Source organism: Electrophorus electricus, chromosome 8 (genome assembly GCF_013358815.1).
Source record: "Electrophorus electricus isolate fEleEle1 chromosome 8, fEleEle1.pri, whole genome shotgun sequence".
Classification (NCBI taxonomy): domain Eukaryota; kingdom Metazoa; phylum Chordata; class Actinopteri; order Gymnotiformes; family Gymnotidae; genus Electrophorus; species Electrophorus electricus.
The window spans coordinates 19,897,182-19,911,933 of record NC_049542.1 but is presented as its reverse complement, the minus strand read 5'-3'; the positions used below and the strand labels follow the sequence as shown (position 1 = coordinate 19,911,933).

Genomic DNA, 14,752 nt, shown 5'->3' with positions numbered 1-14,752 from the left:
AGTTATAATCTGCAGAGCAGAGACTAGGATGGACGTTTTTGGTTTAAAGATCTCAACCTTCCGTCTGTTGGACTCTACTGAATTCAGATTATCCCTGATTTGCAAAAATCCCTGCGTTCCTGATTAGTTCAAAACCGAGAGTTGAGAAGAATATTCCTTCTGAAAACTTAGCATTCTTCTGTTTGGGGAGGTGAAGATTTTGTGTGAAACATTTCAGTTTAGGAGAAATAAATGCCAATCAAATAGAAATCTAGAACATCTTGAATGATGTGCATAGAGGCAACCTGCTCTCTCTTCATGCTCCACCTAAACCTGAAAAAAGTAGATATCACGCCTTTTGGATACAAGCCCTATTTCGCGTTGGACAATAGTGGTGTGAACTGCTAAGTCAGCCTTTAGAATTAATGTGTCTTGTGATTCCAACACAGTCCATCAACTAGATGTCATCCCTTATTAATGTATATTGCGTGGGGAGGAGAAAGAGGGAAAGCGGTAGTGGAAGCAGACGAATGTGTGAGAGAGGAGGGGGTCCGTGAGAGCGGGAGAGAAGGAGGAATACGAAAGGAGGGGAATAGACAGCCATTATCGAGGCACTCGGTACCCTGTTCTTCCGTAGCCCGGTCGGTGCAAACGGTCGCATACCATTTCACAGACCGTCCGAAGCTGAAGCCGTAAAGCTCCTTGCGCACCGTACACAGCAGGACTGGAATCCGGGGTATAACCGCATCCCTGTTCTTGTTAGACTGTGTGTGGTTCCGGGGTCCACCGTTATCCGGTAAGGAGGTCCAAATGTCGGTCATCCCTCAGAGCTTCTGCATGCCTGAAGCTGTTTCGCCTCTGTCGCTCTCTCTCTTTTTTTTGGCAGGATCTGTCTGCGTGTCTGCGTGTACATTTATTCAGTTTTTCCCTAGACTAACGTTAATGCTCTAATTTGAGGTAATACTGTTCTAAATTAGATGAAGCTAATGAAATTAAAGCGGGCAGTTAATTAAAAGAAACAACTCAAATCTATGACAATTTGGTTGAACTGAAGCGTTTTGCGTTTATTAACAACCGTTATTTCACTGGGGAGCGTTTCTTATGCGCACTAGCATCTGATCTTGGCCGTGAGGAACACGTTCGGCTGTTCGGACAAAGGCTTTACATGAGCTCTCAGACTGATGCTCACTCGCAGACTTCTTCCTCACGTTCACTCCACAATCCAAGCGATTTATGAGCCAGGATTTCTCGTTTGTGTTCTCATGTTTTATACATTTATCATTTTAGCAGCCTCCCTTGTCAACTCTAGTGTCATCTACGACCTTTAAGACGGGGCGTTCCTAAAGACAGATTTTTATCTTTCGATGGTCTATTCTATCCACAGATAGCAATGCATGTTTCCCTGGCAAAAAAGTGCACAGCTAAACAAAAAGGACTCGTTATTCAATGCAGTTCCGTACTTAACCGGTACCTAATAGTCATGTATATGTCCTATAATCAGTAAATTAAATTATACGGAAGCTTTAGTGCGCAAATTGAACAAACCAAGAACACTATCTGTTGAATTCCCGCTGGTTACAATGTTGAGCCTTACGCTCCATGTACCACACCTTACAAAATTATTAGAGTTAGCTAATGGTCGATCATTTCAGTCTAAATATAACATCGTAGCATCGATTAATCCAGTACCTAAAATTATTTTGTGTGGAATGCTTTCTCTGCACTGATAATCCTTGATATTTAGTTTATGTAGTTCACTAGTCTGCTGATTCCAGCTGGGATAGAATGGAAAATAACAAAGCATGTATCCATTCTTTCACCTGCTACATTAACTTTTCTCCAAACCTCTTGTTTGTCACCTGAAAACGCCCATTTTCTGTATCATGCCCTTATATGAAAGGCTGAACATGTCAGCATATGATGTCCAGCACCATCACTGTTTCTTTTCTTGGTATAGAGATCCCTCATTATTGTGAGTTTAAATGTTGTTCATTCAATGAGCACTAATCCCTAGAGTACTTTGTTGCTAGTTTTTTTTTTTTTTTTTTTTTTTTTCCATATTATGTCTATGGGGTTCTATTCTCCACTTGTTTCCAGTGAGTGCTAACACTGCAGGGACAGGTATATCATGAGAGCACTACTGTTGCCCTTAGTTGAGGTTTCTGTCCTTTTGAAACTTGTGATAGATGGCATGCCTCTGGCTTTCAAGATCTGTAGGCCAGTGGTGCTGAGGTATGTTGTTTCAAAATGTACTGTGATAGTGCTTGTGGAAAGACCAGCACTATTTAGAAATTCTGAGCCAATTATACTGAGACTTTAAATAAACATGATGACTGTCTGTCAGTGCACGGTGTGCTTTTAACTGCCACAAGCTGTCAGAAGTTGTCATGAAACTGAAACAATCAAATCAAAAACAGTTGTGATTTTTGTACAAACATTTTTTTCTCTCTCACAGCTTTGAAAACCATTTCTAAAAAGCTGTTTTTTCCTTTCACATTGTTCCACGTGAGAATAATGTGATAGTATGGCTTTGAAATGAGTCTATTTATAAATGTTTGCTGCCACAGAAGTGAAACACAAGCAGCCATGAGTCAGGTGGAATGCTAACCTAGCAACCTCCATGCAGAGCTTTCCTTGTGCTCAGTCCTACTCATCAAAACTAAGTACAGAACTGGACATGCACACACAATACATACTCATCTACATTAACATGTGTATTGCACAGTGAACAATAAAAAAAAACATCCATTGTCCCCAATTCAAACTAATACTCAATCTATATCTCTTCACAGAAGTGGTCAGTCAAGGAAGTTGACTCAAGAAAATTATCTCGAAAGAATTAGGTTAGGAGGGCTGTTGTCCAATTTTTTTTATGTATTTCACCAGATGCCATGAGAAGCTTGGACTGAAGTGAATAAAGTCCAAATACTTTGAGGTCATTGGTATTGATCTTTCAGCACACATGGTGCTCAGAGATCTCTAGTCTGGCTCCCATGGGCCTTATTCCTTCTTGCTGATTACAGAGGATATCAGATCACCATTCAGAGCCAGTTAGCTAAAATGCCTGGAATTGATCTGGTCCTGATGTTATATTAATAGTACTGTGATGAAGCTCTTTGAATCACATCTTCTTTTCTGTCCATCACTATTCCCTGATTCTCTGGTGATGGCCTGATGTCTGTCTGTCTCTCATCTTCTCCTTACTCAGACTTTGAGGAATGATTTGCTGATACTCTTTGATCAGTTGACAGTGGAGAATGTCTGGTTCTTTTGTCTCAATACTATAATAGTTAGAGTGCTGGAATTAAGGATGACATGATTACATGAGTTGCAAGTGTCCATGTATTATTTGTTTTTGAGAGATTATGGATGACTGATTATGCCATGTTAAAGTGTGTTCTTTTATAAATTTTTTTTACCCCATTTCTTACTTCTTCTCTGAACTGTTCCCTACCAACCAAGTCCTTATGTTCCCTTGCAGCACCCCGGCGATATGTCTTCCTCCGACGAGGAGAGCTTGAGCGAGCGCTCGTGTGCGAGTGAGCGCTCGCTACGGAGCGAGCGCTCAGGGGGCTCCCTGTCGCCATGTCCCCACACCACCAGTGGCCCTAAGGGGGACACCCTGCCATGGAACCTGTCCAAACACGAGAGGCGCAAGCGGAAGAGCCAGGACTCTGTGCTGGATCCTGCTGAGAGGGCCGTAGTGCGGGTGGCAGGTAGGAGCTGGCACTGAGGGGCACATCGTGTGACAGAGTGACAGGTCGATTCAGGTTCATGATGGAGTGACAGAATAGGATTGCACTAAAAGAGGTAGATGAGAAATTCATAGCCGCTTATCAGTCAAATCATATGTGTAGGGGGACAACAGGGAAAAGGACAAAACCCTTTGATTCTGGGTCTTCTAGAACTAAGCCCGGAGAAAACATGTAGGGCATGCCATGTAATGTAACAGTAGGAGGCATACATATTGTACAGCCACTGACTGAAGTAAGATCAAATAAGGTGTGATGTTTTAGTTTTTTAAGTGTTTATTCTTTGAGATAATGTCTGCGGTACAGTTTTATTGTGTGTGCAGCTGTGTGAAATGTCTGGGCACTGTGGGAGACAAGAGTGGGGGGATGAGCTGTTCTCAGACTATTTTCTCTTTCATTGATTTGCTAGTTGAGTTACTATTCCTGTTTGTTTCATGTTAATAAACTGTATGTGTTATGCAATACTCACATATGAGATGAAGTGATGAACTGTGTTGTCCACCCAGTGAACAAATGCAGGAAGGTAATGCTAAGAGAGTACGTTATTGTAGCCTTGAGCCTGGTGATCTAGTTGAAGAGGAGTGTGGCGAGTGAGGCCAAACATTAGTCACAGCTAACAAGTAAAAACAGATTTCCGGAGATTCATTGCACATTTTAACTGCTCTGTGCACTGAAACCCTCTTCAGTTTGTTTTCCACATGTCTTCCATATGTTCATTCTGTATGAGAGCCAATTTGCACATGTTGAGTTTTATCATTAATACTATCTTTTCTGACTTCATCATGACAAAAACATCCCAGTGTAAACGCTGTTACTCTGTCACTTATCATTTATTCAAATCCTTTCATTGGAATAGGAAATGCAGTAATAATTGTGGGAAAGTGATACATGCAAGGTTTGAGTTGGAAATTGATGACCATGCAGAATAAGCTGCAAATGTGTTCATCTTCATTAGCATCCCAGACAAGAGTGTTTGCAAGCAATTGGGGTATCCAGGGGCCTGCCTACATCTATTTTGATTTATTTTATTTTTTTCAGGCAACTCAAAGGGCTACTCAGCTTGGCTCCCTCCTTTCCCATGTTGCCATGGGGACCTGCACACTCTTCCAGTCCCCTAGTTTCCATGGCTATGAAGGGGAAGGAAACACAGTGGGAAGCAGACAGGGCAAAAGGCCCAAAACAAATAGTGAAATGCAGAGAGGGAGAGCATTTGAATTTTAATTTAAGCTTGAGAAAAGAAGGAGCAGTTGTGAGAGGCAGAGACAGGAGTGGGGTCGAGTGAAATAAAAAAATAAGAAAATAGTGAGAGGATAAAGCATGAGACATTGAAGGGGCTGAGAACAAGGCCAAGGTTCAAAGTGGGGAAGATGAAGTGAAGAGTAATGATGACATATTCAAAGAGTCAGGGATAGAGAGAGCACGAGCAAGGATGAATAGATAGATGGCTTGAGAAAAGTGAAGAGAGTGCAAACATATCAGTAATCAAGTTCATTTATGTCAGTTTTTTACAACCCACGGACTTCATACAACAGTACTGACATTGACTGATTAGTGTTAGTTAGAGCTTGTCTGTTACAGAATTTGCTTCAAGTCTAACCTATTGCTGAATTCAACTAAATTTGGAAAATTAATACATTAAAGGTAGAAATCTGGGTGACAGCATCTGTGCGTTGCTACTTTATAGCCATGCGTAAATATGAGAAACAAACAAGGACATCACTCTGATGATGTTTCACTGCTGCCTGCCAACCAGGCCAAGTCATAGCTGCTTGAAAGAGAGTGAGAGCAATATGGCTATGGCTTTCCAATGAGTTAAGCTGCTTTTAGCCACAAAGGGAAATCACTACTCTTTAAATACACTGAAAATAACATATTATCCTCTCACACAAAGCTGGATCAGAACTGTGGTGGATTTTTATCCAGACCAATTTATCCCTTATTAAAAGAAAAAACTCAATGACTGTTCCAAGAAAAGCCAATCTGGGTTTATTTACTATAATTTCCTAACCATTACAACCAATATTATATATTGATAAATGGAATTACACAGTCATTTTAGCTGGCATAAAATCCAAAGAATGAAGACACAGTTAGCATTACACTGAGCTTGAAGGGCATTAACAGTAGAATGGGGTGGGGGGTGGGGGGTGTTGGATCTGACTCACCAATTCTTGTTTTGTTAAATTACAGTCCACTTAGACCACTCTCGAGCTGTCGCATAGAATGCGTCTCTGCCTGGTGGTTGTAGAGAGACAGAGCTGGAAGTAAAATCCGCAGACAAACCATGCAGCCCTCATGTTACAGTGTCGAAACGTGAGATATATGGCTGTATATGGTGCAGTACTTAGGGGTGACTTTCATATAAATTTGTTGCATTGCTGCACTTGCAATAACTGCATCACACCCTCTGACACCACTTCAGTGACTCTGCCACTCAGTTTTCCTTTGAGGATTCCTGCCAAGCTGACCCCGCAGCCTTTTTAAGTCCTCATTTGTGTCTATGAATTTCTACTGTCTGCCTTCTTTCCGGCCAGTGAAATGGATGCAGTATTGGGTTTACAAACAGAGGATTGACTAACTCAGTCTGTAGCTCACTCTTTTCAGTGGCCTTGGATGCCGGTTTTGGGCTGCTGTTTTGTTGCATTATGAAACACACTCTGATCACTGAGCACCCGAGATGTTTCTGAACATCTGTCTATTTTGTCTTTTTGCAACTGGCACCATTGTTAAAGTTATCAGCAAAGATGATTAAGCTTCACATATACCAAAAACTCTGTAAGCTCACCTGTCCAGTCATGTGCCATTGAGCATAGTTGTTATGAAGGCAAACAAGGTCTTCTGTGTTGGTGACAACTTTGCATCTTGTGCTACAGCCTTTGCAATCTTGCTATTGGACTCTTCTCTTTTAGATATGTTCTCCCTTCGTTTTATCAGCCGTAGTGATTTCTGTAGGAGTAGGCTGGAGGGCTTTTCACAGCTGTGAAATGTTTTGGCCTTGGCCATAGTTGTTTCCCTTGTGTGACCTAGTTACTGACTGCAGTTACTGAACTCAGGAGTCTTATTACTCCAAAATGATAAATCATATATTGAGAAATACCCAGTACATCCTGCTATCAAATCTTACCAAAGTCCATATCCTACATTATCCTTTTATTTTATAATTTTCCTGAATGTCCGCTTACAGTTTTTGTGTGACTTTATATTCCAGAAACATAATTCACTTTTACATGGCATTGTCAACATGTAATGGTCATTACATGAGCAATTAGAATTCAATAGGCATCTTTAAGATGGAGAGAAGATAAATGGGCTCTGTTCTGATTGGATGCCCTATTTTGTGCCTCTTTTATAAATCACTCAGTGCTGAAAATGCCTGAGAACTGTGAGAAATGTTAGTGGTTGGGGCTAAATGCTGTAGGCTGAATAGGTGGAGATATGTAAATGAGTTTGTTCTGTGACATCAGAAAAACATTTATTTCAAAATTGGCAGTTGCAGCTTAGGCTATGTTCTCATTACCAACGTGACATGACTGAAATTCTTTTTTTTTTTTTGCCTTAAAGTGACACTGATTTTGTCCTTAATTTGAACTTGATTTTTTTTTCACGGCTATGTGGACACACAGATCGTATCTTTTCAAATCAGATGAGTCACTTTTGTATATGGTCCTAGATCAGATATGACCCATCAAAACAGGCAAATCTTATCTAATCAAAAAATAGGAATTGAACGATGTGGCTTGTAATGTTAATGTCGCATTAGATTCTACATATGGACTGTATGGACTTGGGGAGTGAAGGTTGTGTTTTAAAAGATTAAACAATATCTGCATATTACTTCAATTTTGTTTATTTCAATAAAATGAGGAAAATTCTGTTTTTCACAATAGAGGCTCTTTAATTTAAACTACTTTAGGCATCAGTTCACTTGGGTGGCCAATACCTCAAATGATTTGCTGTCATCTAATAATTCTGTGGCTTTATGACTAATCTCCGCCTTTTACAAGTATTGTCTGCTGACATGATATAAGATCACGGGCAACCATGTTTCTGTGCACAAACCTTACCTGCGCATTCATGGACAACACGAGTTAACTCTTCTTGACCATTGGGTGACAGGCTCTGCGTTGTTCCAGAGAACAAAGGCTGTCTGTTAGAATGGGACACGTCACGATAAAGTGGGAAGTGGACGGTTCCTTTGCACCGCTCTTGTTTTGCCGACAAGGGGCGACAGAGCCCAAGAATAAAACAGTGTCGTCGTCAACTATGTCATTCAGTCTCTGGCCCTGCCATAAATTTCCTGAGCTAGATGTGTCTGGCGTGGCTGGAAAGGAGGGATTGATGACAGCCACTGCGGGAAGAATAGAGAAACCTGAGCCCCATTTGCACGAGGGGGAGAGAGGGAGGGGTAGTAGAGGGAGGCTGGAAGTCGCAGCCACAAACTGTGCCTGTAATAGAAGCGGCCATTATATTGAACTGCATGGGTCGGAAAAACGCAGAAGACAGAGCGAGTGCCGGCATATCAAGAACGCGCCGACAAAGGAATATAAGACCCGGTGTCGAGATACAATTACGCTGTGGCCTCGCCTCTGATTTCGGAAGGCACCAAGCGGCCAGCCCACAGCGACCGCCCTCCCAAAGCAAAGGCGCACTTCAGAATCGCCTCTAATAAACGCTCATAATCCATTCGCCGGGTGGGACGTGGAAGAAAGGACTTTTAATACGACAAACGCTGCGGCGTAGGTTGTCGCATAAAATATGGATTTATATAACACCACGTTCATACGAGGGTTTTTGACAAACATGTATTCAGTGATCGTGAGCATGTAATTTGGAGCCTAATCGTTACCTTTAGTACAGTAAGAAATCACCGTTCAAAAGTAGAAGTAGCCTAACCTTAAGTTAATTAACAAGCGTTTAAATAAAGAAAACATCTAGACTCGTCAATAGGTTTTAATACAATAATTTTCCAATGTGGATGAAACTACATCTACAGTGGATTTAAACCGAAGCCGGATTTGACAGCTGTTCCCGAAGACCCGGATCCACCATCCTGGATTACTGTAGTCGCGGACCCTGGAGACACCGACACCATGGCTGGCTTCACACCGGGTCTACTGCCGACGAATCATTCTCAAGAGAAGGAGTTTGCTAAAGCGTATGAGGATGTGCTGGAGAGATACAAAGGTAAACCTATATCAGAAAAAAAAAACAACTAGACATGTGATTGTGGTAGACGACGTAGTGCCAGTCCGGATCGGTTAGATTTAAGGGGGCAGGCTGCGCCTTTTCTGTAGGACACAAGGCTACATACAGCTAGCGTTTGTTTACATGCTTTCAGTTTGCAGTAATAATACAATCGGAATATTTTCATCCAAGATTAACTGTTCACCTGTAATTAATTGTAGCACCGAATTTAGCAACTTAGTTAAACTAATTTCATTAATATGAAGCGCATATCAAAACTGGAAGATAATTTATTGTTGAATGCGTGTAGAACGTCTTATAGGATCCCTTAAATCCTTAATGGATTATTTCTTGTTTCGTCAGGATTCAGTGGAGGTCTGTCGAGCCCAGGCCACTAACAGTAGCACTTTAAAAAAATTAATGCCTTCACTGAAATTTGCCTTGATGGACGCAGTGAGGGAGAGAGTGAGCCCAGTTAGTTGACACGCGGAGCATCTGTAATGCAAGCATGATGAAAAGGGTCGATCTTAATTATTGATTATTATAATGAAATGCGAGTCTGTGGGGGTTGATGGCGTTAGGAGGAATCGTATCGTACTGCGGCTAGCCGGTCACGTGAAACACTACAAATGTATAGGTTTTCTTGTCCATATTAATTGTCCCATGAGGGTATGATTTGCTATAATAATAATAATAACCTCCTAAAAGTCTGCCAAAAATAAGTCTTTAAAGTTTACAAATGATCCAGAGTTGTACAGTGTAAACTGCACCGCTCCTCCTCCTGCTTGGTCTCCTTGGTGAGTTTCTGTGAGTGAATGTGCGGCCTACATTTCAACTCTCCATTAGCCCAATTATTGTGTCGATGAGACTAAAGTAATGCAATGGTCACTAAATGCAACATGGGAAAAGAGTCCACTCAAGTGCAACACTTCCCAAATACACGTTCAAGACAAACCTCTAAGGAATACAGTTAATTGTCTAGCATTTACATCCACATTACTAAAAGTACTTTTAGTATGGGTGCCAAGGGCCTTTTTATTTTGATGGATGGAGTACTGAATTCATAAAACTCACTTTATCACTCTAGAGCATTTGCACAGTTTTAGCAGTGACATCTAATTTTTGGAACGCTTACCTTGGCCTTGGTTGTACATGTTTTTATATTGGAGCAAATTCCCTTTTAACGCTCACAGTTCTCTCCTGTAGGTCACCGGAATTGACCTTGTGACTAACAGCTTAGTACAGAAGCTACCAGTCTGTATGTCTTTCTTTTACCTACTGTTTACCCCACGCCCTCCCTTCACACACACTCAAAAGTTTGTATTGGGTTCCAGTCTCAAAAGGACAGACAGACATGGGCTGGGTACATCCTTGGTCATCTTTGTGTAGGTTTCAGACATCTGTTACCTATGGCAGTATCAAGGAAAATAGTAGGAAACATGATTTGGGCAAGTGAGAAGTCATCACTTACTTCACACAGGAGGTGCCATAGTGAATAATTCAAGTGTGTGTGTGTGTGTTTGAGTGTGATGGAGGGAGAGAGAGAGAGACAGCGAGAGAGTGTGTCTTAAACAAGACATAGTTTTGATTGTTGTGAATGCATGTTCTCATGTGCCAAGTTGTTTCCCAATGTACAGGGAGTTGACTTGAGTTTAGAACAATAACAGGATATCTAAAAGAGTTTTGGTGCCTGAAAAGGATAAGAGACAGGAATGTGAGTCAGAAAGAGACATGTAGGAAATGCAAATACCCAAAGCAAGACAGAATGGCCATAGTCTGATACGTTTCTGAACAAGATATTGACACAGCAGACTTCAAGGAGACACAAGGTTTGTTAGTGTAAAATATATTGACTAAAGTTTCTCAACAGCCTTCAAAACCTACAGCACAGGGTCAAGTGTTGGTGGATTTATGAATGGTACAGGACACACATGGCCTACCTGTGGGCATGACTTGATTTCAAACTCTGGTTGATGTATTCTCCTCAGTCTGAATTCCAGATTCAGTTTAGATGACATTTGACCTACCCCCACCACACACATGCAGTAAAGGATTTGAGCATTCTTTCAGCAGGGCTTTGCTGATGGCCTGTGGAGTACAGGAAGTGACATTTGCTGTCTGTGTATTTCCTGTTGTACAGGAAACTCACATTAGGATACACAAGGGTCTGCAGCACTTCAGTGCAGACACTTATCCACAGCAACTTGTCCATACTTATCAATGTTCTTCCACTCCCTCCAGTCCTGTTTGCATATACAGCATCACACTATTCTTAAAGTACAAATATCACATCATTTGAATGAGTGCCTGCTGGTTTGGATAGTTCAGTGTAAAAGTGTGGAAAGTCCCGAAGCATTCCAAACGGTTTTGTTGGGACTGATCACTAGTTTGGAATGGAGAGTGAGTGTTGAGGCAGACGAGCTTGAGGGGATCATGACATGTGTGTTTTTCCGTCCAGTCTGGTTTCAGTCCCTCTTGCAGCCCTCTGCCATGACCGTGAGCATGTGTTCCTTCTCCCTTGATCTCTCCTCTCTCTCTCTCTCTCTCTCTGTTTCACTGCAACCCTGCAGGATTTCCTATCCACCACTTCCTGTTTGGTCACATTTCTCCTATAGCACCTGACTGATTCAGCAGAGCAGAGTAGATTTTTCTTCCACCACCCCTCTTAGCTTCTGCTCTGTTTTCCTTTGGAGGCAGGACTATTGAAGTGTTTCTTGGTTTGTGCTGCTTTGCTGTGCTGTGTCCCATAAAGTTTCTAAAGGTTTCTAAAGATGAATGGCTTACAGAAAGCACCTTCATAATGGATTCTCAGGTTATGTCCAGAAACATCAGCAGTTGTTGAAGTCTTGCTCTCCTCTTTGCCCTTGTGTCACAGCATACCCTGTGCACTGTGAAGGTGTTCTTGCCTGCTAGTGTTGTCCCAGGGGTGCTGCTGGGTGCTCTGGGCAGGCCGTTCTCTGCAGCCCTGGTGCTGAGCCTCGAGCAGGATCAATACTAAAGCTTCAGTGGAGCAAAGGGGGCTATGTGGTACTGTGCTCAGTGTCTGACACTGTGCTCTCTCACCACCACTGCAGTAGAAGGCCCTGCCAAACACACACACCTGCACCCTTGGCTCACCTAAGTGTGCTGTCTCAGGGCTTGTACTGTGCTACAGTAGCCGAATGGAAAATGAGATGAGGTTTGGGGATGTGGAGTTAAATGTGTGAGCCAGGAAGGAATCGGGGGAGGGGGGAGGTAAAATGGAGAGGCTGTACAGACATAGGAAAGGAGGTGGACCATATTAATGAATAAATTATGCAGTGTGTGTTAAAGGCACTGGGACTCTGCAGCTAGATGGGCATTGATTTCAGATCGGTGCACAGGAGACCTCATTCAGCTCTCTCGACTCAATCCATAAACACGCACCCTCAACAGGCTTCCCTGCCTTGCACTCCCAACCACCCCAGCATTCCCGCTTTATTTCCCAGACCACAGAAATGAGAGATCAGCTGCCTGCAGTATCCGTACTCCCTCTTCTTCACTTCTTTTATTCCTGCACCATCCCCTCCCCTTTTGCCACAGTGGAGAGAGTAGGTCTGGGAGGAGTAGGGTTCGTTTGTACTGTAGAGAGAGCAGGAAGCATTCTGAGGCTGTAACACTGAAATGACATGACATTTCCTTATCCACACTTCAGACAGGTCATGGGAAGCACCTGTGTGTTCCAGCACGGAAATCAGCATTGCCCGGTTCATCCTCTTCCTATGTAGATGAAAGATGTGTGTGTGTGTGTGTGTGTGTGTGTGTGTGTGTGTGTGTGTGTGTGTGTGTGTGGAACATGTCTGTTTTTGAGGATAGTCTTGGAGTGGTGGGGTAGGCAGGCAAATCCATGCTTTTCCCCATCCTTCTATCTAGCTGTCAATCTGACATCTGTGTCATCCCTCTCTGTTCTTGAGGATTTGACTTGATGAGAAATGCCTCTTTGTGGAGTGGGAATAGTATCATGGGAGTAACCACCACTCATCTGTCACCCCATATGTACATATTCCTATGATTAAGTAGCACTCCAGCATGACTGTCAAGGGCATCTGTGGTAGCGATGGAAAACCTACAAGTATTCATAGTTCTGCTTCGTTTTGAATTGGACTGGTATGTTTAGCAAGAGATCACTGTTGTATTATAAAATATCTTAACATTGCCTTTGAATAATGCAGCATTAAGGTAAACATCTATAAATCTTAAGCATAATCCTTCATTAGTTTGTTCTAAACATTGTGCTGAGATAAATGGGTTTATCTTTTTGGACCAGGCATGAATCAGTAAATGAAATGTCAGGTTCCTTTTTGAATGATTCATGTTCCATTTGCAAAGAAACTTTTGTGCCGTCCTGTCTGCATCTATCCTAATTTAACACCAGTATGCTTAATCAGATTCACAGTCTGATTGTAGTCTGAGCCATAGCATATATATCTGTGCAGTGATCAACCACATTCAAACCACACAATTACCAAATGAACTCATTTAATTCTGCTTGACATGGTTTGATTCGACTGTGTGTGTGTGTGACTGTTCACTCATAGACAGGCTTCATCTCCCAGCAGAGAAAAGCGTGTGTTTCTCAGAGGAGAACAGGAGTGAGAATGCTGCTCACTCAATGAGCCACATGATCTCACTTATCTAACAAACACAACATAGTTCAGCACTTCAGAGAATTAGGTTCCTAACCTGGGACAATTGAAGTGCTGTAAATTTACCTTTTTACCTCTGCCAACCTTTTATGAGTTGTAATTGTTCATGCAATTTTGTCTTTTTTTTATTGTTTTTTTTTTTCTTTTCTGATTTCTGATTTATGAGTGACACCTGATTCCTAAGATATTTAGATTTTAAGAATTTTGTGCTTCCAGCCAGTGAACTAGGGTTGTTTTTGTGGTTTTTCTTCATAGGACAGAAAGAACCCAACCCTAATTCCATTCCTCCACAAGTATGCATCATTATTGCTATATTACAAATCAGACCCCCCCGCCCCCTTTGACTATAATGCACTGGTTGAAGAGCTGCTCCACTTCCTTCATTTTTGTTTGTTTCTTTCTTTTTATTTTTCCTCTCTCACTGTAAAAGTGAGGGCTTCTAGTCTATGCTGCAGTATCTGATGACAATGTTCTATTTTGCCATCTTAGCTTTGTGAGCTTGCCTCATAACCCTCTGTAATGCCCACATGAATTGCATAACACTTCTGCCCCTCTCCCGCGGCTCGTCCTGTGTGCGTGGTAGGGCATAGACCGTCACGGGAGATGGGGCTGGTATGCTAACTTCACAGTTTGCCACCAGCTTTGTCCTGTCTGGCTGTTCAACTGCCTGTGTACTCTTTTCTCATCCTCACATCTCTCTCTGTCTCTGTCTCTGTCTCTGTCTCTCTCTCTCTCTCTCTCTCTCTCTCTCTCTCTCTCTCTCTCTCAAATTTAGTAGGTCACTAGGTACTGACGGTGGTAATCAGTTTTAGGATAGAGAATTGTTAAAGTGCTCAAGGCCTGATTGTTGTGGCTAAAATTACTGGTTGAGGAGATTTGCCTTTTTGTGTTATTAGCCTAATATGCAGCTGGGAGGGTCCATCTCAAGCTGCGGAATACCCTGCCTTACAGTGCAGAACATTAAAGATTGCTTTAAATGCCCTGAGATTCCATCATTCTTTTGCAATCATAGATGAGATGTTTATCTCAAATGATTCATATTTCTTGGTGATATTTCTGTGGGTGTTTTTTTTTCCCCACAGTCTAGCTTTTATGTATATAAATTAGATAAGGCATTCTGAAGTTTTCAGATTGTCCATCACAGCTGTGTAAAAGGAGTGAACAGAATAATAA

General features: G+C 42.0%; 1 protein-coding gene across 8 annotated transcripts in view; it reads left to right on the top strand.

Moving 5' to 3' along the window:
* Window positions 1–576: 576 nt before the first annotated feature.
* The window catches only part of macf1a (microtubule actin crosslinking factor 1a), a 130,328-nt gene continuing 116,152 nt past the window's right edge, over window positions 577–14,752 (top strand). For 7 of the 8 annotated variants that reach the window (XM_035528859.1, XM_035528862.1, XM_035528860.1 and 4 more), the window contains exons 1-2: window positions 577–775; window positions 3,461–3,695. In XM_035528859.1, coding sequence (XP_035384752.1) covers window positions 3,473–3,695 — 223 coding nt within the window. In that variant the 5' untranslated portion in view covers window positions 577–775; window positions 3,461–3,472. Of the gene's footprint in view, window positions 776–3,460; window positions 3,696–14,752 lie in introns of those variants that run through there. The other variant, XM_035528856.1, reaches the window with a different exon arrangement.